Here is a 24,613-nt window from a genome sequence, read left to right as displayed (position 1 = left end):
TAACATCCATGTTTCAGAGTTTTGCCAATGGTTCTTTCCACACCAACAAATACCATATATAGGATAATTAGGTCTTAGGGTAAGTTTGGTTTGAGCCATGGGTTGACCCACCAAATATTTGGCTAGCCAAATTTTGTTCAAGGTTTTGTGTGCCCATGAGCAGGGTAATATTAGCAGAAAAAATGAACTAGAGTGGTAACAAGCCATTGCCATGCCAAAAAGTTGACAACCATCCAAATCATGACCAAAGTTTTGGTCACAGCCAAAAAAATCGGTAAGGTACATGTTGGCTACGAATCAAACATACCCTAAGTTCTAATTATCCTCTTTCACATGACCATCCACATATGTTGCATTTGCGTCATCACCTTATTCATCATAAGTATTCCATGCAGTTTCTTGTAAGACTACCCCAGCAACAGAACCATTGTGTTTCACATTCCCTTTTTTACCTGCACCAGAAAAATAGCACCATGTTTCAGTCCTGATTGCACTTGAAACTCTACCAACTGGTTCAGAGAGTGTGTTTAGAAGTTACAAGATGACATGATTTATTTCTCTGTATGTAGGATCTATCTGCATGTATACTATGTTTATCAGCTTTATTCATACTGATTTCTTCCCAAAGCAGCTCTTTCGTTTGTCTCGAAGACCTCGGAGTGATGACTAACACTGAAAACAACGGTGTCATGCTCTAAATCAAGTTTCAGATGAGTCCATGTTTGCCTTTTAACTTGAGGAAAGTTTCATTTGTTTAAAATAGTGTATCAGATAGACCTGTCAATCTGGGTAGGAAGAATGTACTTAATAAATACATGGGTAAAGATTAGTGAAAAGGAATTATTCTGATTTAGGAGCCAAGAAGTGGAAGATCATACGTCAGGATGGCCGTCGGAGGTAGTGGTGGGGCTGACAGAACATGAGGATCGGAAGGCATCAATGTGAGCCTGGCACTTGACACGATCACCCTTGTTCTCCTGCAGGCACTTGCGCAGCGCCTCCACGTCGCACGCTGCAGCCGCCTTCTTCTCGCCTTCCCCTCTGACACCGCCACCGATTGTTCTGTCCATCGCAGCCAGAGCCGCCACTACTCAGCCTTGAAGCACGGGTCAAAAGGACCAGTCTGTACCCATCATGTGATAATCAAAAGGTAAACACAATTATGTAAATGTGGAATGTACTTTTGGCATACTTAAGATTCAAGTTGCTCCTCTTGAAACAAAGAAGTTGTCTTATTTATTTTTCTAAGAGAGATTTCAGATCTCTTCAGTAACTAACGTGCATCTGCCCTTAAACTATGGTACCTAATGGAGCAAACAATCAGGAATGCATATGCACTAATATCTGACCTATGATCAAGAATCTGACAAATAAGCACAGAAAATAGATGGTTGCCACACCATACATATGCCATTTTATCTGCTAATCCACTAGTTTGTACTACTCTTTATGTTGAAATCTCATTTACTCCCAGCTTCTAAAAGTCCATTGTGTCTTAAGTCTTAACAGCAGTAAAGACCGAAGACAATTAAAATTCGAAGAAAATCTTGATGTTAAGTTCTACCTCATCTCATGCAGGAAGATGTTAAAGATTAGACGAGCCTGGCAGTAGATTTTAACATTTACACACTTACAAAAGATGTAAGCACAAAGGGAGTTATGTTAGGCTTTCTAGAAACTACGAGTAGCTTAATATGCATTGGTATGACGTACACTACTGTTAACAATTATTTGTAACTGTACGTGTGTATCCAATTGAGAATATGTTTAATTCTGTGTTTTATTGGTCCCTAAGCACCAGCACTACCACTCTCCAACTATTCAGCGTTCTAGTATTATTTATCTTTAGCATGGTGAGGTACACAAGTGATCTTCGTTGGATAAAGAAATTTCAGCTCGGAGATGTTTACTGTCTAGATGCCTGCTTACAACTACGAAATGTGTGCAAGTAAAAAAAAAATCATGGCAGCGCTAAGCCCCGCCGCCCCTCACCGTCCTGGTGAGGCATAGGTCCCCCCTCTAACCCAAAGCCTCTCAAGTCTAAACTGGTGGGATCCCTAGTCGCTTGGCGATGTGGGACTAAAAGATCTCGTAGTACAAGGCTCGTCGTGTTACCTGAGTGGACACCCAGCTCCGCCGCGCGCAGGTCACCTCACGGCGCCGAAAGGACGGCGAGTCCGCCTTCAACGCGCCCGCGCCTTCCTCTTCCTCCTCCTCCTTGATCTCCGGTCGCCGCGGATGCTCTGACTCCTGCGCCTCCCCCGCGCCCGCAAACGCCGACCTCGAACAAGTTCACGGAGAGAGAGAGAGATTTCGCTCGGCGTGGGGAAGAAGGAGGTAGACTGAGGTAGGCGGCTGCGGAGGAGGATTCCGGCCGGCGTGGGAGGAGGAGGCGATGCGATTTGAGGGTTTCTTTCCACTCCTCGGCGGTGCTCAAGATTTTGTTTCACGGCAGGTACACTCGCAAATGTACACAGCTTGGGCTGGTTGGGTTCGGCTCGGAGGAGAATTGCGGCCCACTACTACTTCTACCGGACGCAAATGTACGCTCGCTTCACCTCCAAAAAAAAAAATGTACGCTCGCTTGGGCTGGGCTCCTGGAAACCGGTCTAAATATAAAGAAAGAAAGCAAAAAGATGGGAGGTAGAACAGCTTGAGAGTTTAATTTTGCTTATTAAAGTATAGCATGCTTTCCTCCTGAAAGCCTCTCTTGTTGGGCATTGCAGTAGTACTTTATTTTCTTGAAAAGATGGTTTTGTTTGCATACATCTACATGTAGTTTGTTGCAGTGTGCTGCTAGAGATTAGAGAGTTAATGAATTTTACTGCACATTTATAGGTCCTGGCTAAATACTCGTGTGTTGCAACGGGGCAACTTTATTCTAGTGCTTCAATGTAGATTTTTTTTATTGGGTTAAGTTTGAGATATGCTATGGGGGAAGAGTCCATAGGCAAACGTAAGAAAATATATGATTTGATTGAGATTGTTGTGTACAACTACATGAGTTCATTTTTATTGTCGGCTTGCAGTGGATTTCTTGCTATCAGCGATTTATTTTGATTTTTGTTGATTTTTGTTTTGCAAAGGATTTTTTTCCCATAAACGAGGATGTGGGGGCGGCTTGGAAAAATAATAATGGAGATTATCATGTGGTTTTGAAAAAAACTCAATGGCAGAAGGCATGTATCGATGGAAGGGAAAGTGAAACCAACAAACTCTCCAATATTTATTTGTATGATTTTTTCGTAATGGTTTTGACTTCTGACTTTCTGTTGCATAAGTTAATCAACTCTTTCTTGTGACAATATCATGGCAAATTTTATTTTTTTGCGGGGATGTGGCAGTTATTTCATGATGCGGTACTTTTCTGCCAGCACCAACAGGTGGATTTTGTCAGGTGGCAGGGTTTTGTTTCAAGTCACACAATTTTGAGCCTTGCTATACAGACGATAAGTTCATGGCCGACGTCTGCACGATCGTATGTGGAGGGCCAACAGCCAGCCTGCATCTTCGTTTTCCTTTTTTAGCTGATGCTAGTGTTGTTGGCGACCAAGTATCGTTTGCAGATCATGCCTGAGGTGTCGTCTGTGAAGCAATTTCGCACAATTTTGTTTGTCGATTCTAAAGATTTAGTTGTGCCCCATATGCGCCATGAAGAGTGAGGACAACTTTTGCGAATGCACATGTGTGTTTCCTTCTAATGCTCCCTTCTTTATTGTTGGCGTGTTGATCATGCATTATGCGTTGCAGATGAATAAACTGGTTCAGAAGAGGAACGACATGAGATAGAGATATGATTATGATGGAACTGAATGAAAACAATCCAGAGAAACCATCTCACCCCAGCGTTGCATCTCTCCTCTCTTTCCTCTCTCCCAGTGCCATCGTCGGAGGACGCAGCCAGGATAAGCCCACGCGGCAAACGGCAGCGGCGACTGGGCCTCTTCTCGCTCGATGGTGGGCGCTCGTGATGGGGGGAGGCTAGGTCCTCCCTGTTGCGCGACCCAGAGTCTGCGGCCCTATCGCGACTCGACGAGCTTCGGCCAATAGCTCTCTCCGGCATCCAGGGCGGGTGCCCCCCCACCCCCCTAGAGGTTGCTCATCCACGCGTTCTGCTTTGGGCGGGCGCCCCCGTGCAATCTACATCGACGGGCATCTGGAAGCATCTCCGGCAATAATGCAGTGGCGGCTCGACAAATTCTGCCCTCCCGCGACCTTACATACGTTGTGCAATCCACTAATAGCTGTTTGTCAGACATACGTCATGGCTAATTCTTGCACAAGTTTATCTCTTGGAGCTACACAAAAAGTTGGATGTTTACAGTTTGATCAGCTTAAATCGTGGAATGGGATCATTAACATGGGAGAAAACTACATGTACTAATGGTATGGGGCAGACCACAATTAACCCTATTTGGTGTAAAATTTGGAAGCTAGCATGCCGGCAAAGGTTAATTTTTTTATTTGGTGTACGTGCACGCTTGTGGCCCTGAAAATACAAACCACTTATTTCATTGTGACAAATGCAACAAAGGTTTGGAGAAGGTTAGGATGGACGATATTATTAAAAGAGCATGTGAAGTCGATCGTACTGGTGAGGCGGTTCTGGAGTTCTTGCTTTTGTGAGATCAGGAGTTGTCTGTTATGGGTATTTAGAATCCTCATGAAATGATCGCCATTACTACTTGGTATTTGTGACGGGAGAGGGGTAAACTGGTTCATGAGGAGATTGTTCAAGGTGCTTTTCAGATGACTACGGAGATTCGTGCTCTCCCTGCAAACTAATACTATTGCTTCCTCTCCAAAGCTACAATGAAAATATTCAAAAAAAAGGCTACAATGAAAAGGAAGGGTTGGATCCGCCCAGCCACTGGTTTTGTAAAACTTAATGTTGATGCATCTTTTTATCAAGACTTAGGAACACGACGGGAGCGGTCCTGAGGAACAATAGCGAAAAAAAATCATTGCTATGTGGAATTGCAAAATTGAAAGATGAGAGACTACCAAATTAGGTTTATCCCCAAAGGGCGGGTTTCAATCAATTTATTAACTATGACAATTTGGATGTCATTGACACCACGAGGAATGGTCAATCTACAAGAGCGGCAGTGACAATTTTCAACAATTGCTATATTGTTTGTAATTTTCCTATCTCTATAGGTTTAAACATTGTAATATACTCCCTCCGTTCCTAAATATAAGTCTTTTTAGACATTCAAATGGACTACAACATACGGATGTATGTAGACATATTTTAGAGTATAGATTCACTCATTTTGCTCCGTATGTAGTTAGTTGTTGGAATCTCTAAAAAGACTTATATTTGGAAACGGAGGGAGTATGAGCTAGTTGCTCTTGAGCTCGCTAGATTGGCTATTCAACTTTTGATTGGTTTGAGGAGCCTTTGAATGAAATTGCAATCCTGCTCATAAATGATGTATGTAACTGTTATTTAAGATGATGTTTTAAAAAAATACTCCCTCCAGTCTTTTTACTCTGCATATAAGAATTGTCTAGTCAAACTTCATAATGTTTGATCATATTTATATGAAAAAATATCAACATCTACCATGCTAAAGTTATATAATGTCAAAATTTAAGTCATGACGCATCTACTGATAGTGATTTCACATTATGAATGTTGGTATTTTTTTTTTCTATAAAGTTGATCAAACTTTGCGAGTCTTGACTTCAGACAAATCTTATAAGCGAACTAAAAAGGACCGGAGGGAGTACAAAGAAAATGGTCCTTGAGAAAGGTATCGGTCTCTTCAGCCTTACTGTTGATTACTCATTTTCTAGAACTTTGCACCGGAAACTTTTCTAAGAGAGCAGTCTTACTGTGGTCCACAAATCTGGATTCGGTGTCAGTTTACGCGTATACTATAACTTAGTCTTAGCTTGGTATAGATAGAATATAAGATTTTCAGTTCGCCTTGGTAGTCGGAACAGATCTTGGTCAGGTTGCCACTCTGCAGAAAACTGCTACTACTAGTAATCAGCGTCATGATAATCATCATAGCCTCCGCCACCACCCTCGTCAACGTAGCCTTCGTAGTTGTAATCAGCATCGTGACCATAGTCATAACTAGCATCAAATGTTTCACCATAACCGATATCCTGTTCATATTCCTCGTCAAAGTGTATGTCATCTTTGCCATTTGCTTTGCCAACTTCGTCTTCAGTCTGCATGCAGAATCTCAGTAAGCATTTGAATGACAGCAAATATAACAAGTAAACAAGATATTTATTTTGATGTTGGAGCATTTACAAAAGAAAATTGCATGAATTTTAGGATACAGAAATCTATCAAGCTCCAGTGAACATAAAAGACGAAAACATACCGTGTACAATCCACTAACAGCTTCAACATTGATTTTTGACCCGAGTCCCTGCAAAAGGAGCAGTGTTATATGTTAAATGTTAGTCAGTCTGCACGGAAAGTTCAACATGTAACGATAAATAGTCACACGGCACGTATTTTGGATGTCCATGGCTGTACAAAAGGTAAGTACCTTCTGTCTCAACATGTTGTAGGTTGCTTCTGCTGGTGTGTCAGCAGGTGTGGAGTTCTTGTCTTCATTACGTTTTCGTTTCTACATTTAAAAAACCATCCCTGTCAAATCATGAACTCTACCAAAAATAGTAAAGATGTGTACACATGACGCTTGAGCGACACTAGAAACATTCCATACCTTCTGTCGTCCCTCTCCAACAGGTACACCTCTAGCTGCCAATTCAGCTGCTAAAGCTTCCTTTGCAGCTTGTTCCTGTAAAAGAGGTCAGTAGATATTTACACGCTGTTGTCAGGAGAAGAAACTGCCTCATGATGATAACTACCTCTAGGTATTCTTTGTTCATTTCCTCCCAGATAATCTTTTTGTTCTGTGTTTCTTCTTCATTGTGAAGATACCCGTCAACCTGCAATTTTACCAAACATAATTACAGGAAATCAGAATGAATGGTCATATCTCAGGCTCTAACAATGGCTGCAATAAATTAGTGTGTTGAAACATCTCATGGATAAAAAATACCTCCACATCATCAATATCAGAAAGATTTTCAGAATCAGAATCAGCTTTACCATTCTCACCTAAGGGTGCAATATAACACCAGCAAGTTGATTAGTCATCAGCTTGGCAATACAAACCAAAAAGGGGAAAGGACAACGAAATTATTGTTGCAGAGTACTACTCCATCCGTTCATAAATAAGTGAACTAAAACCACGTCACTTATTTATGAACGGAGGGAATATCATATTAAAGGAACCTATAAACCTTCCACTTCAGCATCGTCAGGAGCAACAAAATCATTTGCAGTTTGACTGGAACTAATTGTCGAAGATTTGCCCCCAAAGTTCTGTTCAAAGAAGTCAAACAGAGTGACCGGACGAACAAACACACATCAAGCACATTGAGTGAACTATAAGATAAACAACTAATGCAGATGTAGTAAAGAGAGATCATATACATGATGTTAGCGCAATACAACAAATTTCAAAGTTGAGCAATAAAAATAGATTATGCCTGTTCAAATGTTCCATTAGAAGATTGCACCAACAAGACCACTAGTCTGGTACAGTCTACAATTGGATTTAATGGGTATGTTTTTTCCCATCCTGCAACATCCTTTGAGCACAACAAAAGATGGATTACAAAAATATAAATAAAGAGAAGCAGCTTCAACACTAGATAATTTGAGATACTCGTCAGCAAACAGTTCTGTGAGATCGCAAGAAAACTCTGAGATTACTTAGAAATCTCACTCTCAAGCTCCAAACTACAGTTCAGTAATATAATCTAGATGTAAAGATGAAACTTGAATGTTCTTGTAACAAAAAAGAAAACAGGTCATCGAAGTAATTAATAGACATCAAAAGTTATAAAACTGGATTTGTCAGGGGTTTGTGCAGTCAATTGATGAAAAAGAATCTTCAAATTGCTTTGTGTGAATGATGAAAGTAATTTAAAAACAGTGAACAATAAGAGTGAAATTTCTTAGTTGAGAATTACAGTTGAAAAAGACAGATTCTCAGATTAATAGTGTACGAAACATGGGCTTAAGTATGTTCAGAAACTTCTACCTTCCAAGGGGTCATGATGTTATCCTCAACATCAGAACTATTTAACTCACACAATGTTTCCTCGACCACGGCAGTTTCCTTGGATCTTTTAGCAGCATCCTGTCTGTGTTTTTCAGCTTGCTGGAAAGCTGGAGGGTCAGCACCACCCTCCAGCCCACCTGAAAGTTCAGTGAACTGACAAATCAAGTCATATCAGTAGTGAATGAAGCATAAAAACCAAGGCATTACGAACATAGTAAATGTGAGTTACATTGTCATAGCATTCCTCACAAAGTCCATGAGAAAAATGCTCAGCACCCTTATCCTTGTGCTCGCAAAGGACTTCTCCATACTTGGCTGAACATTTTGGAACCGTCTCTTCATAAGCCTTGGCCAAAAAATCTTCAATCTATCATAGGGACATGAAGATACAAAATATAACTAAGTGATGCTATACTATAAATGAAGTTCTTACAAAAAAGGTTGTAGATAAATGTATGAGCTATAAATAAGTTGATGACTTGGAATGTTCCTAATCCTAATGTACAATTGTATTTGCACAGTCTATCGTAAACATTATGGCCTTGGAGCATCAGTGTCATCAATTCACCCATGATCAGCAAAACAATAACTACTAGGTTTGTGCCAGAGAAGTGCCTTGTGTGAGGAAAAAGAAAGAGATTCATCAGCTATGGAATCTGACAAGTTTTGGTATCGAACAGAGGGGGATGTTCACAAAGCAGCACATTTATGTTGACATGATATCATCTGCATAGTGGTCCAAGACAGATAATTATATGTTTGTAGTAGATATCACAGAAGCACATACTCCCTCCGTTCGGAATTACTTGTCTCGGAAATGGATGTATCTAGAACTAAAATACGTCTAGATACATCCATTTCTGCGACAAGTAATTCCGAACGGAGGGAGTAGATATGAAGGGGATGCCATAATGCTCTAGGAGATAAATAGAAATATCACCTAAAACTGGCTATCTGAAAAGATAAAAGGAAGTAAACCCTAAAACTGGCTATCTGAAAAGATAAAAGGAAGTACACATTAAGTGTAGTTGACAGAGTTGCATTACTCAGTGCTGCTTTAGTATCATACACACGTACGATTCAATGATAATTGGATGATAGTTACTTGAGTTCAAATTTGGGTACGTTTGAGAATGGGCGGCTCAAGTGCACTTACCTAAACAGAAACAACCAAACAATATTGCACCGCTGGCCATTCTAGTGTGCTAAAATATTAAAATAATAATGCTCACTAATCTTTAGTCACCTGAAATTTTCGTGTCTTCCAGTCATCAACTAAAATAACACAATACCATGCTTAAACCACAGAGCTAACACTACTAGAAAAATGACCTTCCCTGATCGCACAACACTAGACTTAAACCACAGAGCTAACACTACCAGAAAAATGTCCTTCCCCGATCACACAATACTAGGCTTAAACCACAGAGCTAACACTACTAGAAAAATGTCCATCCCTGATTAGTTATACTTATCACTGACGGGAAATCTGTCACCCGTCAGCGATGAGATGCAACGCTGGCGGGCATGCAGCGTCGGTACTGACTTCCCACCACGGCTTTATGAAATCTGCACTGATGCAGAAAGTGCCCTTCAGTAGTGTGAGGACCCGGAACCCTGGTCGACAATGTCTTCACTGACGGTTACGACTCGCCTGCTTGTCATTGGCTCTCCTATCATCATTCACAATCAAGCTTGTCTGCCCATCAATAATACACATTGTCAGCTGCACACGGAGGACAATTTTTCCCTGATAGTCGCTAAGGCCAACTCCAACGCGCGACCGCATTTGATCCGCCCATGTCCGTTTGGGTCGAAACGGACACAAATCGAGGCCCGACGCGGCAACCCAAACGGACAAGCGTCCGTCGCGCGGGCGCTCTCTTTGTCCTCCCACTGGCCGGCCCGTCGGTGAAACATACGCCCTTCCCCTCCTCCCCTATACCTCTCCCGCCCCCATAGCCACCGCCACCCATTTTCCGGCCGCTCCATCGCTGGCCAGGCCTGCCACACACTGCCCTACCGCATTCACACAACCTCCCCCCGCTCCCGCCCGCCGCTTTTCGGAGGAGTTCTTGCCGGTGTTTGTGGCCTTTCTCGCCGCCGTCGGTACTAGAGAAACCACGGCCGCTGCCGGTTCTCACAATGACATCAACGTGCTTCAGCGTTCTCCAGTGTTCGCAAGGCTTGCAGAAGGCCACTGCCCAAAGATCAACTTTGAGATCAACGGCCACTGGTACAACAAGGGATACTACCTAGCTGATGTTATTTATCCTCAGTGGTCAACTGTATTGAAGACAACATCCAATCCGGAAGGAGAGAAGAAACAGAGATTTGCCCAAGCACAAGAGAGTGCTAGGATGGATGTGGAGTGTGCTTTTGGTGTGCTGCAATCTCGATGGGCTGTCATTCAACACCCTTCACTGACATGGAGCACCGAGAAGCTGAAAATGTTGTGCCTGAGCATCAAGAACCGGCAACTTTTGAACAGTTCACCCAATTTCATCATGCGTGATTAGCAAACTCACATTCAACTCCAAAATGATTTGGTTGAGCACATGTGGACTCACATTGGCAACCAGTAGATGTATAGGTTCATTTTCTTTCGATGTATTCCTGACAATTTAAATTTGGTTGTAAAATTTGTGATTTTTACTCAGTTGCGAAACTACTTATTATTACAATACTATGTGATTTATTTGGTTGTAATAATCTAATGCAATGTTTCTTTTTAGTTAAAAAAATGTCTGCATTTAACTGCCGGACGGCCGGGTGGACCAAATGCATCGGCCGTGTTGGGCGCATTGGCAACGCAAACACAAAAGAGGTCGGACGTCGCCCCTTTGCCCGAACCAAACAGATAGAATCTGAACAAAACGGACGTCCATTTGGAGTCGTGCGTTGGAGTTGGCCTAAGGTTCCACCCGTCAGTGGAAAGGCCCAGGCCCAAAAGGCAGGCAGACCTCACCCTTCACCTCTAAAAGAACGCACCGGGAAAACCAAGTCCCTCACCCCCCTCCCATAGGCAGAGCCGGCATGCCCTTCCCCTCCCATGGAGCACATTCCCTTCCACCACCGCATCCCCTCTCCTCCTTCCACCAACACTGCGTCCTCGGCTGGCTGCACATGATCTGGCAGCACGGCAACCATCGCCATCCTCTTCTTTCCTGGCTGCGCGGGGCTGCGGAGCGCGAGCTAGGTGAGCAGCTCCTGCCCGTCAGTGTGGGTGTCGTAGGACTTTGCCACCTCCTGGAGGCAGTGCGGATGGCAGAGCGAGAGTGTGTCATGAGCAAGCAAGTGCCCCACCCTTGAGAGCGCGTCAGCAACGCCATTCTCGGTGCCCCGCTTGTACCTGAACGTGAACTTGATGCCGACGAGTTTGGACATGGCCTTGCGCTGGAGCTCCATGTTGAGTTGTTGATCGCCAAGTGCACAGGCTCTTGTGGTCGGTGCGATCACGAACGGCCCCGCTGCAGGTACGCGTGTCACTTGTCGACGCCCATCATCACGGCCAGAAACCCCTCATATGTCGAGAGCCTTGCTCAGGTATGCCACTGGGTGACCGTCCTGGACGAGCACCATGCCCACACCCGTGTCACAGGCGTCGGTCTCGATGGTGAATGGGCAGGAGAAGTCAGTAGCACGAGCACCGGCATGAAATTTTTAACGCTGGCAACAAAAATCAGCCAGTAAACACACCACTGACAAGCAGGCTTGTTAGGCCCATCACAGGAGAATTCACCACTGACGAGCAAACTCAGAGTGCTAGTCAATGGGACTCACCCTCCAGCCTCCAGTGACAGGTGGAGCGCCCAGATGGACACACCACTGAAGTTTGGTCACTGATGAGCGTAGTGCGGTGCCAATCTGTAGTGTAAGAGGTACCTAAGTTTCTGTTCTACTTGTTTCTGTACTTTTAGGGATTAGCCTATGTTTACTTTATTGTAGCCTAGATTAGACTATTTCTTGTATTAGTACTTTGTAAACAGTGAGTTTATATAGGATGTAAAGGAGTGATGACTCAGGAGAATGGTTATATTTTCATCAGATGGCTTAGGAAAGTGATTGAGATTCAGCAAAATGCGAGTCATTTGATAACAGACAGCCTACATTTGGCTATTTCATGAGGAGAACATACATACCGTTAAGCTACCAGAATCTGTACTTTCAAACTCTATCAAGCGCTTAAATAGAGTTGCCTCACAGACATGCACAACAGCAGCCTGAAAAAAGATAAAACACAATTAGTTTCATTTCATATTCAAGCCTACATTACGCATATCTGGTGCTTCCTAGCTTACGATGCTACCAATGCTACCAGCATACAACAGCACCACCAAAACATAGCAAGAAATGCTCATACATTTTGACAACATTAACAAAAGATGCGCCTACCAAGTAACACGTCAAAATCCAAATTCAAAGCGCACTTGAGAAACAAAAAAGACAATGTGCACTGTGGATAGTGATGATTTCGAATTATGCTATGAATAGTACTGTATCTACTATTCACAGCAGAATTTCTCCTTTTTATTTCCAGATGTGTGAATTGAATGCTGATCAGAAATTTTGTTCTTTGGAAGGCATGTTTCTTCAATGCTGTAAATATGTTTCAGAAATGTCCATGCAAATTGTGGTGCCATGTTCACTGGTTGCACGGGAAGCAGCAAAAGGATAAGACGCAATATATGCTGTCATTAGTGCTGCATGTCAGTAAAAATACTACTCCTTCCGTTCTTAATTATAAGATGTCCTAACTTTTTTCTGAATCCGATTTATATAGACGTGTTTTAGTGTGTTTGTTCACTCATTTCAGTGCGTATATAGTCCATATTGAAATATCCAAAACGTCTTATAATTCGGAAGAGAAGTAATTGATATTAACTAGGAGTACAAAGGAATGACATTCTGGATACAGTTCTTGAATAAGTAGATCCATCTGGAGCATCTGGGCTTACAATATCTGCCTTGGTGTAATCATATCCATGAGAAAGTGCGGCAATGTATAATGCTGCACCACATAAACCACTTGGCTTCCTCCCAGTCTGCAACACAGAACAGCTATTACAACCTAACAAAAGAACCAAAATAAGAAACTAGAATGACGAAAATACTAGCCTGCATCCAGTCTCGCTTCATGCTAGCTACAATGCATAAAGCTGTGTCCGAGACAGCATTGTTCCTTTTTCCCAGTAAACCTACAGATTACCAATAATAAAGCAAAAGTACAAATAATTAATATCACATTGATTCCCTTTGCTAACCAATACAGTTGTCCTTCTAGCCTTCCTTATGAAGGCTATATGCTTGGCACAACTCGAAATCACTGACCAGCAAAGAAAATCTTGATCATCACGAAGAGCAAAAATAGCTCCCACGAGTTATGTACTCCCTCCGTAAAGAAATATAAGAGCATTTAGATCACCACTCTAGTGATCTAAACGCTCTTATATTTCTTTACAGAGGGAGTACCAATTATTTTTAACATGCTAGCCTATCATCCACCGTAGAGTTTGAAATTGATAACATATTATTATAAGCAGTTGATATACTTCTCGGAAGAATGCACGTTCATTTATACGTTCAGTGCAAAAGAAGCAAACATCTAGACTTAATAACCTTGCTTCCTTAAGTTATTCTCCAACAGTGTTAATTTTTTCCCTGCTTACGCAATCAAGAAACGGAAACATGTCTGAAATCTCATACAATAAAAGGTAAGGGTCAATTTTCCTGGCATTGGCATGCCCCACAAGAAACTACCTTGTCACAAACAGGAGACAGGTGAAGAATTGTGAATGCTTTAATAATCCTTAATGTATACGTATGTAACTAGAAGTTTTCTGTATCTTGTATATAAGAACACACATGTATGTCAGCTTACGTTCGGTAAAACGATGGATGAAAAGGCTAGGATCTACAAGCTTTTGAACAATTGGGTGTTCTCCGAGTAGCAAAACTTGGCAAAGCTGCAGAAAAACCGCACCTAGGACATAACTGAAACATAAAACAAGATGAGCCCTTTCAGTGAGGACTGCAAGATAAAGGGCATACGAGTGGGAGTACTTACACACTTATATGCAAATAGTCCGAGAAATCAATAAGAAGATAAGGTTTTTCACCTCGCCTGACAAAACAAGTAGTTAAATATGGACAGTAGTATTACCATATAGCTTAACGATACATCGATACCAAAACAATAATCACTGTACAGGGAGCAAACACCATCACAAGCATGAAAAAGGACAACAGATTTCAGGTAAGAAAAGAAAAAATGACAGTTTAAGGACATCAATGCATACTGAAACATACGCATGTAGTGCCTTCTATTGGGCATGACCTAAGTCTACGCTGCTAATTTCCATCACAAAAAAAGGATATTCTGATTAGAATCATATAAAGCATATACTACCAAAGTGCATTTCCTGAAGAATTGTTGGTACTATTTTTATGTCGAAGGATAGACACTACCTTTTTATATTTTGACAGTCAAAGTTAAAAATATTTAACCAGTATGGATGGGATTTATCTTGAAATTACAGTATGCTACGTAGACAACTAGAAAAATTACAACATCGCAATAGTAGCTGATCCTAGACTCCAGAAGGAAAAAATAGTGTGTTGTACATAGCAGACTTTTGCATGCATATTTCTAGAGAAGCTTAGTGTTATAGTTTACACACTTTAAGTTTTGCCATCTTGGTTTTATTTCTTGCTCTTTGATGAATTTCTCAAGTCCAAGTCACAATATGACACACTACTACATTATGAAAGCTACTATAATGGCACACTTCTGCAGGTTTTCACTTGGAAGTTAAGGGCAACCTTGGTTTGAAAGCCAATATTTAGCAATAGCAAGTTGTTTCTAGGTTGGCAAAGCAATTTGGAAGAAAAAAAAATCGGCCTTTTACCCATACAGTGGCAAGCCAAATTTTGGCATCAAACCAAGCAGCCCCTAAATGAGCCCCAGTTGTGGTCAGATCATGACAAACACAATATAGAAGACTCAAAAGGCCCACCCACAGTGCAAAGGGAGAAGCTCATGTTTGAACAAGAAATAAGCCCAATGGATAGGAAGGCTTTCCATAAAGCAAGGGACTAATTAGGTGATAGCTTACCGGCAAGCAATGTAAAGACAAGCAGCTGCAACATGACTTGTCTGGCGTCCTTTAGTGAAGCTATTGTCAAGAGCTAGCTACATTTATATAAGAATAAATATCATCATTGGAAAATATCCTACCATTTTTAGAAACGTTTGTGTGATAACAAAGATGCATACTTTATAAAAGTTATGAGCAGTGCAAATGATATCATCTCCACCACTCACATGCAGGCCATGGACAATCTGCCAAATCTCATCTCTCCCTGGTGAAATAAAGCATAACATAATTCACAAAGGGAGATGCATAATAAGATAAAGGAATGCGGTGATAGAGATACCTTTCGCTTCGGTTCTTTCACGGGATATTGAACATCCATCCTCAATTGCTTTAATAATTGATCCACGTAGCCGGCTCTAAGCACATTCAATCAAAACAAATCAACCAACAGCTACACCTCCAAATCAAGAAACCAAATATAAATAAAGCACGGTACCAAGACCAACCTGTCCCGAGGAGTCCTTAACAAAAGAAGGCCCATCATCATAAATGTTCGGATCAAGAACCTTCCCGCATATTCCACAACATCTGACAATCAACATGGCAAAGAACATAAGAACAAGGTGAAAAAGTGTTTTAAGCTGTGTTCACATAAATCTATTGAGAAAAACTAATACCCCCTCCGTCTAGAATCGCAATCATAAGTATGTATTTCTTAATATGAGTTCAATGGTATCAATTTTATGTCACATGGTTGGTCAAGGCTTTCTTTTATAACAAATCAAAACATGCCTTACATTTTGGAACGGAGGGCGTAGATAAATACGTCCACATTATAATAGCGATACCCACTGGTTTTGGCATTTTGCATGCAATTAGATGAATAGTGCAAGTGCAGGAAATGAAGGTCTCACATGATCCCGTTGTCTGGGTCCTTTACATACGGGCAGTCATCCTGACAGTGACCACAGAACACCATTGCTGAAGAGAAGTTGAGTGCCGAGGATGATCCAACTCAGATCAGCCTGCGGAAGTTCATTGTATGATCCTGTTCAGTTCCAAACATGCATGAATACTCTGCAAAGTGGATGCAAAAATGCAAGCAGGGATAGCACACTCTGATTCTCAATATTTTCGTCCAATTCCAGTCTAAATAACATATTTTACCGTTTAAACATTTACAACTAGCAAGTGAGGGTTGCCTACTTCTCTGTGATTTGTGCTTATCTCTGGTCGCCAAACAGGGGAGTCGTGGGCTCTATTACGAGGATATGATCTCCTTGGGAATTGTAAAATGGAAAATAAGGTGGCAGATGCATTTAATAGGAGAAAGGCCGGAACATCTGTCCAGCTGGTCCAAGGTGTGCAAACCGCTTTGTGGTAGCACACAACCCTTCTTTTCCAGTCCAATTATAAATATCAAAATGTGCAAGTGAAAATAATCTGGATTTTGAGCACTCAACTTTTCATTCAAGAAGAGCACTTTAAAAAAAGTTTCAACTCATGACATTAAACTTTCAACTCGAAAGAGGCAAAACAAAACAGGTACTCACTCTCAGAGTGAAATTAAAGGCTGTGCCAAGTTATGGTTTTCGGTTAAGAACATGACAACTTGCTCGTCAGTACCATATCATTTATAGTGTCCCGGAGGCGAAGCAAAGATGGCTCTCTCAAATTTTGTCACAAAAGGGCAAGTTGTATCATTCTTTTAAACTTCATCATTTAAATTAAATGGCCAATGCTCTTACTACCCCACTCCACAACTGGGGCCTAGGTGATAGGTACCTGTACCCTCATTTTCTTATTCTAGACCGGATCACCAGACATACAAAGCATCCAATGCAGCAGACCAAAACAGCATAATGTTTTTCCTTTCTATTCATCCTATGCGCATCTACGAACGTATATAGGTGACAAATACAGGGTACAGACTGAGATTTGCATCTTGAAGAATTATTCCAGAAACTGCGAGGTCACTGAAAAACAGTCCTACCTTCAGATTCCTTTTTTTTTCCCTTTTTCTTTTGAGGGTTCAGATCCCTAATCATGCTATACAATCAACAAGGGCTGCAAATTTGACACCCCAAAATAAACTCAAATAGGGTGCCCAAACCAATTTCATCCCAGCTCAAGATGACCAATCAGCATGCCCAAGCAAAGGTAGACATTCTACGCAAAGTCCGTCCCTAAACGACCGCGACCGATCCCACACAGCTCAAACTTCTATGGTTTAGGGTTCACGACGTGTGGATTTTTCGGGTTCCGTACCTTCCGTCCGCCTGGGAAACAGGGCCTGGGCTGCAGGAGGGGCCGAGGAAGCACAGACGAACCAGACAGAGGGAGCGAGGCGAGCGGGCACGGAATGCGCTAGGAGTACCTCTCCCTCGCGCGGGCGGCGGCGCGATCGATCGGGGCGGCGGCGGCGGCGGGGGGGTGTCGAGTCCGGGTTCGAGCCGTCGTCCTTTTGATTGATCAGGATCAGGGCCCAAATCTCCGGGTACCGCTTGGGGTTACGGAGATCTAGGGACGGACCGTTGCCACGTTTAATACGAGACGGGAAGATCCCAAAGGGTTACGGAGAGCTGGGCCTCCTGTTGCGCGACCGAACCGCCACGCTCCGTCCATGCTCCGCCGCCTCTCGCGCTGCTTCGGGGGCACGTCCCGCCCGCGTCGGCGCGTCGCAGCTCTGCAGCAACACCACCAGCTCGTCGCGCACAAGGAGCCGCCGCCGCCGCCGGCTCCTCCGTTGCGCGGATCGCCGGCTGCGAGCCCGGGGAGCTCGGGCATGGCCGCGGCGGTGGGGGTTGAGCCGGCCGGATCCAGCGGCAAGGACGCGTGTGCTCTGGGCTCCGCTGAAGATGGGTCAGTTATGTTGACCCTATGACTTCGGTGCCCATCAAAGATGATTGCAACATTACTTGCTTGCATCAACATTCAAATCATTATTCAACTGAAAAGTAACACCAAACCATTTATTGTCCGCGTTATTAGAGGCACAATTTATAACAGATTACTAATACTCCCTCCATCTAGGTGTGTAAGTCATCTTACGAAAACCAAATAATCCCGAAATACTTTGGCGCGGTACATTAACTCTCATCTCGTTTCTTGTTTCGTGACATATCAACCAATAAGAGATGTGTGCCATGCATGCTTTAAATGACTTGAGACTACCAAACACGACATGCAGTGATTAGTTCATTGCATGTAATGTTATTAATTAACAAAAACACATTAAATTCTCTCGTTTTCCCCTCGACCTTGGTCGCGATGCGCAACCTAAGATGACTTACACACCTAGACGGAGGGAGTACATTATACGGCTGTGCACCTATCTACACAGTTTAAAATATTCTGAAATTTTACTTGGGCAGCTTCATATTCGTAATTAGAGCTGCGGACAATTAATTTAAATCGAAGAGAGTACTATTCCTTTCCCTTTTTATACTGTTCATCCGGATCCATATGCGCCCGGGAGCAGAAACTCCACATCCGAAGAAATGATTAATTTCTTCACCCAAATCAAAGAAGATCTTTCGCTATATACTACAATACTAAGATCATCCTATCAAACATCGGTACATCCTCAGATTTGGAAAATATTACAGAGATTTTGGAAGATTTTACATTTATGATTTCCTACCAAGCTTGTTCGGAGACGAGTGCAGAGAGGACAGCAGGCTCTCGGCCGGTTGCTTGCCGAGTGCTGCTGACGAAGGACACTTGAAACGACACGAGTCAGACGCGTCTTTGACTAGGCCGGTCAAGCACGGGGTCGCGGCTCACCCAAGACCCAACACAAGGAGACGGCTCGACTTCCGACGAGGCGAGCGAGCGAGCGAACCAACGCGTTTGCGCACGCACAATAGCCTCTCGCGGCGAGTCGTCCGCTTCAAGCCGCCTCGTCACAATCGCCACGCTTCTTCCTCGATACGATACCCACCGCGCGCCCGACGCCTCTCCTCCCCTTCCATCCTCCCGCCGCCGGCCCTAGCTGCTGCCTGCATTCTCCGATCGATCGCGGCCGACGCGCCCCTTAGGGACCTTAGCTGGCCGGCTAGCTCGTCTTCCCGCCGTCGCGGCCACTTGGCAGGAGTACGCACCGGCGCTTTCCGGTTCCCACGCCTGAAGAGCAAGGTCGGTCGCCGGCCGGCCACAGGTAGCATCCATCCCTACCCTCTGCACTCTTCGATTTGTCTGCGGTTCTGCTCCCAAGATTGTCGAAATGCGGTCGGCGCTGGCCATTGTGCCACGTTTAGGGCGTGCTCTTCGTCGCGGTCGGTGCGCGCGCGCCACATGTCCGGCGATATGCTTGCAAGGGGTCAGTCTGCATAGCATGCCCGGTTGTGTTGCAGGAACCAGTATGGCTTGCGTAGAGTAGTAGCGTAGATCCTGTTCATTTGAACAAGGGGTATTTCCGTGGACTTTGCCCGTAATTTCATAACAAATGCCAGCGTGTAGCCAAATTTCACACGGTCTAGCAACGAGAAATGTGAGGATATATGGTTTAACCAAATTGGGGTGGGGATCTCTAAAATCTTGTGCCATGTGGTCAAGTCTTTCCAAATGTACTATCATAGTGCCTCTGAGTTGCTACGGAGCAGCGAAACGGAGCAGCAAAACTGATTGCAGTTGTATTCGACTAGTGGTATACAGCAATCAACACACTTGTTAAGACATGACATCGTAAAAGGTAGTATACCATAACCATGTACTTGTTCAACCAATGGCACACGACATGCCCGGATTTTGAATTTGAAAGTTAGGACAATGGGGGTTGGGGATTAGCAGCGTCTGGGAGAAAATCGGTTGGCAGATTGACTGGCTAGTTCGGGTTGACTGGAGTACGTACTGCCGTGTACTTGTATAATATTTCCCCATTCAAAACGTGAGACTCGCGTTGCTTGCTAGTTGACCGAGTTGTGTATAGCGGTAGTTTCGTGGTCTGAGACTCCACAAATGCTTTACTTCTGATTGTTTTGCTTGTGATTCTTTTTTTTTTTGGTAACCGGAGAGCGTCTGGTGGGTCCTAGATGAGTGATCAACATTGGGATAGAGTGGGGCAGTGAACTCACCACCACCATCACTAACCCAAATTTGTAAGACAGTAGAATTTTATAAACGAAGAGCATCTGGTGGGTCCTCGATGAAGGAGCGAAATGGGGATAGAGTGAGGCAGTGAAATCGCTGCCGCCACCACCAACCCAAATTTATAAGATAGTAGATAATACGCCTTATTCATTGTTTATCAAGTGTGGAGGCATAGTCAACGTAGGAATCATCATGTGCACACCAAATGTCCGATGATATGCTTGCAAGGGGTTAGTCTGCATGCCCGTTTGTGTTACAAGAACCAAATCTAACATTGCTTAGAGCGAGCATATTTGAATGAGGGCATCTTTTTGGAGTTTGGGTAATCTAATCACTTCCATTTTCTAAAACATGGCATGGTTAACCCAAAGTTATAGATATCATCACATTTAACAATACCTAATCAGCAACCGAAAATTGAAACAGCAATATGGTTCAACTAGATTGAAATCGAGATGTCAGCTATAAAATCTTGTGCAATGTAATGTAGTAAGCTTTTTATATATGTTTATCATTCGTAATGAATGCCCGACCCATGGAGTTTAGTCTTTTGTTGAATGTTCTGTCTCACGTACTGTATTTCATATTCATTTGATTAAGAAAATCATGATAGATGGCTGATGATTTGAGTTACTTGATTGCTATTGCTGCTTCTCAATCTGCTTAACAACGATGTTGGATGTGTTTTTCGTTTGTACACCAAGTCACTACGAATCTGCATTTTCTCCTGCAGGATGGATGATGATTTTGCTGCAGCCGAAGCTGAGCAGCTTGAAGAGGTCCTCCGACTCTCGGCTCAGTCCGCAACAATGGCATGTGCGGTTTGCAGACTGATGACAGTATCACTGGAAGCGTCATGGAAACCTGAGAATTGTGATCATGTCATCTGTATTGACTGCTTCGCCAAATACACAACAGAGACAGTGGCCACAGAGATGCCAAAGTGCCCGGTTGCTTCTTGCAAATATCATGTCGATCCAGAGATACATGAATTTATGGAAGTAGACGATGATGGCAGCCTGATCGCAATCAAAGAGATTGACGATGGCAAAGGGAAGGAGCATCCCTATAATGGGCTGGAAGAATTCGGGCAAGGTTCTGGCAGCGGCACGATGATGTGTGCGGTTTGCAGGCTGATGATCGTATCGCTGGAAGCATCGTGGAAGCCTGAAAACTGCGATCATATCATCTGCATCACCTGCTTCGCCAGATACACAACCGAGACTATGGCCACCGAGATGCCCAAGTGTCCGATTACTTCTTGTGATTCTCTGTTGAAGCCAGACACACCACAAGTGATCAATATGGACGATGATGGTGATGCTGGCAGCTCGTCATCGACCAGAGTGATAGACAAAGGCAAGCAACCGTGCAACGACGTGCTGCAAGAGCTCGGCCAATGTTCCAGCGGCACAACAATGGCCAACGACTTCTACTGCACCATCTGCATGGAGGAAGTGCCTGCCATAGAATGCTTCCCGGTGGACGGGTGCACGCACGCGTTCTGCGTCAGCTGCGTGAGGCAGTACATTGCGGCGAAGGTGGAAGAGAACGTGCTGCCCATCAGGTGCCCCGACCTGGGCTGCGAGGACGGCACGCTGCAACCGGAGGCCTGCCGGGACGTGATCCCGACGCCGCTGTTCCAGCGGTGGGGCGCCGCGCTCTGCGACATGGCGCTCGAGGGGATCAAGTTCTACTGCCCCTTCAACGACTGCTCGACGACCACCAGGACGGGGACGCGGTGATAAGGGACGTGGAGTGCCCCCACTGCTCCCGCATGTTCTGCGCGCAGTGCAAGGTGCCGTGGCACGACGGCGTCGACTGCGCCGAGTTCCAGCGGCTCGGCAAGGACGAGCGCGGGCGGGAGGACCTGCTGCTGAGGAAGGTCGCGCAGGAGAGCAAGTGGCGGAGGTGCGCCAAGTGCAAGATGTACGTCGAGAGGGTGGAAGGCTGTGTGTACATTGTCTGCAGGTGCGCGCTGTGTTAGCTTTCACTAGCTGGATCTGCTGTACGCCAACGATTATTTGCATGTCCATGACGAGATGTTCTTGTTTCCTTGGATTTGCAGGTGCGGCCACCACTTCTGCTACCTCTGCGGCTCTGCGATGGCGAAGGGCAACCATCGTTGCAGCAAGTGCAAGCGTACGTGGTGATCGGTGAATGGTCTGCAGATGCCCGACGCTACTTCAGGGAAGCAAGTTCATCATGTCAGTACTATCGGGTTAAAAAACTGGACAATGCTCTACTAGGGTATTACTACTGATTTAGTTAGCATTCATTAGCTCGTGCAGCTCTGATGCCATTACTAATTTTAGTCGACATCGGAAGTGGCAACTATATGAGCTCCATTAGTAAACACCACTAGAGTGTTGTTCTGGGGATTATTCCTGATGAATGAGCTGGCCAGTTTCTCAGTAAGAAAGTAGGCTCTATAGCTTAGAGGCCTACTGGATGTCATGCAAACACTGTGCATGTGGGTGATGGAAACTTTTTACTATTATTAATCTCTGCTACTTAACTTATTAGCCCGTTTACATGCTACTTAACTTCTTTTTTTGCGAGAACACACTATTTGACTAAGCACTATTAATTTGAATCTTACCATTTTTGTCTGGGTCACAAATGGTTATACTATTGGATGAAGCTTTACAATGTGTATTACATAGCGCTACTAACAACCTTGAGTTATTTCACATTATTTAGAAATTCAAGAAAAATATAAAAGGAGGAGAGAATATGGGTTACATCGGCAACTAGTTGTACAAAATCATTTTTCCTATCTGAGACAGGTTTTTAAGTCCCGTGTGTGTATCTCTCGTCTCATATAGCTACTGTTTAAAATTCTCTAAAAATGATTACTCTACCATTTAAATGATACCCCCTCTCTGATCGGAAAACAAACCTTAGTTCAAAGCTGGGACATCTTTTTTCCAAACCTTAGTTCAAAGCCGGGACATTTTTTTTTCTGATCTGAGGGAGTAAAAGATACCGGTCCTGTTCTCTCTTGCTGCATGTGAGGTTTGCAAATTAAGACCTATCAACAGTGCGGTTCAGTCCACTAGAAGCGAGGGGTGTGCCTTGTACATGGAGCAATTCCGTAAACTCTTCGGAGTTGATTGAATGTACCAAGACTTTTTTTTTGCGGGTAGAATGTGCAAGACTATGTTCTCACAATGTAATTGTTTTTGGAGAGCACTAGACATGCCTTGCTAGCCGCTCGATTGCTACCCGCAAAACCATTAGATATCGCAACTTTAGTAGGAAAAATGATGAAAAGAACTATCGGGTCGCAACATTTGTTGTCTCTAGTCATAACATCCTTGGTGAACAATCATAGCACCCGCCATTGGCGGTCGCAACACGCCATTGACGCTTCCACCGGCTTGTAGCACTGTATGACCCGGCCGCAATATTGGTTGGCGAACTTGTAGTATCATCGGGTGGATGGCTAGCCCGCATCGACCTAGAGCCCGCCCACGGTAGTCTATAGCCCCTCTCAAAGCAAGGGGGAGAGTGTGATGGTGAACATTGTAGCATCTTGGGCTCTCGATGCCCGGCCCTTTTGTGTCACACAACCACACGATGAAAGGATCATGAGTGGCTGAAGAAGGACACATTGTACTTTGATTATAAAAAAGTTTAGACTTCGCGGAATGTAAACTGTGTACCTAAACAATGGTGAAGGGGCCTGCGCAAGAACCAGGTCCAGATTTCGGGACTCGCAGCCGCGGTGGTCCTACTTTGTAGCAAGGAACGCCCATGCTTCGTGCATCCCTGCGATGACAGTGTTGGTCTCTACTCATAGCAGCAACAACCCCACGCACATGGTGAGACACGAGTTAGGGGAGAGTGGACGGCGGTGTGATGAAACTACAAAGGTGGACGTTGGGGGGAGGGGGAGAGGAGAGAATGACAGGTGGTGTCACGCAACCTCAAGAACGAGACGAGGAGAGGCCGCATGAGGTTGCGATGAGCAAGGGGGCTTAGACAGCGCTCGGATCGGTCACCCATTAGAATCATTTACCATTATTTTTTCTCTTATAAAAAACAGAATTGGTGATGATGGTGTGCCTGCCATCCTGCAATATAGGCCGTCTGATTTATATCTGACGGATAGGAAGGAAACTACGGCAATTTTGCAAAAAGATACCCATACCCCTCTTCATATTTGCAAATAAGGCTTTTCTTCGTTCATCATTTTCTCTCACAAGATAAGCTACTCATACAAATGTATTTTGATGTTACATCACAAATATCTTGCTAGTTTTTTCTATAAAAAGGAGCATCGTTACAAGAAGAACTTTTTTTTAGATTGTTACG

The 24,613-nt window shown here is 43.9% G+C and overlaps 1 protein-coding gene, 1 long non-coding RNA gene and 1 pseudogene across 5 annotated transcripts; 1 reads left to right on the top strand and 2 right to left on the bottom strand.

The window, feature by feature from the left end:
* Positions 1–188: 188 nt before the first annotated feature.
* Positions 189–2,443, bottom strand: LOC109774002 (uncharacterized). Its single transcript, XR_002235470.3, has 3 exons — positions 2,116–2,443; positions 879–1,123; positions 189–452 (listed from the first exon to the last, which is right to left on the bottom strand). It is a non-coding gene; the product is annotated as an uncharacterized lncRNA (long non-coding RNA).
* A 3,285-nt stretch (positions 2,444–5,728) lies between these two features.
* Positions 5,729–17,799, bottom strand: LOC109774006 (transcription factor IIIB 60 kDa subunit). Of its 4 annotated transcripts, none has more exons than XM_045228932.2 (20): positions 17,580–17,799; positions 16,117–16,227; positions 15,709–15,790; positions 15,543–15,618; positions 15,382–15,467; positions 15,221–15,297; positions 14,173–14,229; positions 13,987–14,099; positions 13,224–13,303; positions 13,064–13,150; positions 12,248–12,328; positions 8,335–8,472; positions 8,085–8,258; positions 7,279–7,360; positions 7,035–7,093; positions 6,841–6,921; positions 6,696–6,770; positions 6,516–6,596; positions 6,345–6,392; positions 5,729–6,186 (listed from the first exon to the last, which is right to left on the bottom strand). In XM_045228932.2, the coding sequence occupies exons 2-20, from the start codon at positions 16,179–16,181 to the stop codon at positions 5,992–5,994; spliced, it is 1,737 nt and encodes a 578-aa protein (XP_045084867.1). In that variant the 5' UTR covers positions 16,182–16,227; positions 17,580–17,799; the 3' UTR covers positions 5,729–5,991. The 4 variants fall into 4 exon arrangements, with proteins under 4 accessions (XP_045084867.1, XP_040246346.1, XP_040246347.1 ...); XM_040390412.3 differs by having other exon boundaries at positions 16,117–16,250; positions 17,471–17,716; XM_040390413.3 differs by having other exon boundaries at positions 17,471–17,716.
* Positions 17,800–19,057: 1,258 nt separating this feature from the next.
* Positions 19,058–22,815, top strand: LOC109774005 (uncharacterized; annotated as a pseudogene).
* Positions 22,816–24,613: the final 1,798 nt, after the last annotated feature.

Source organism: Aegilops tauschii, chromosome 5 (assembly GCF_002575655.3).
Source record: "Aegilops tauschii subsp. strangulata cultivar AL8/78 chromosome 5, Aet v6.0, whole genome shotgun sequence".
NCBI lineage: Eukaryota > Viridiplantae > Streptophyta > Magnoliopsida > Poales > Poaceae > Aegilops > Aegilops tauschii.
This window is presented reverse-complemented; position numbering and strand designations above follow the sequence as displayed.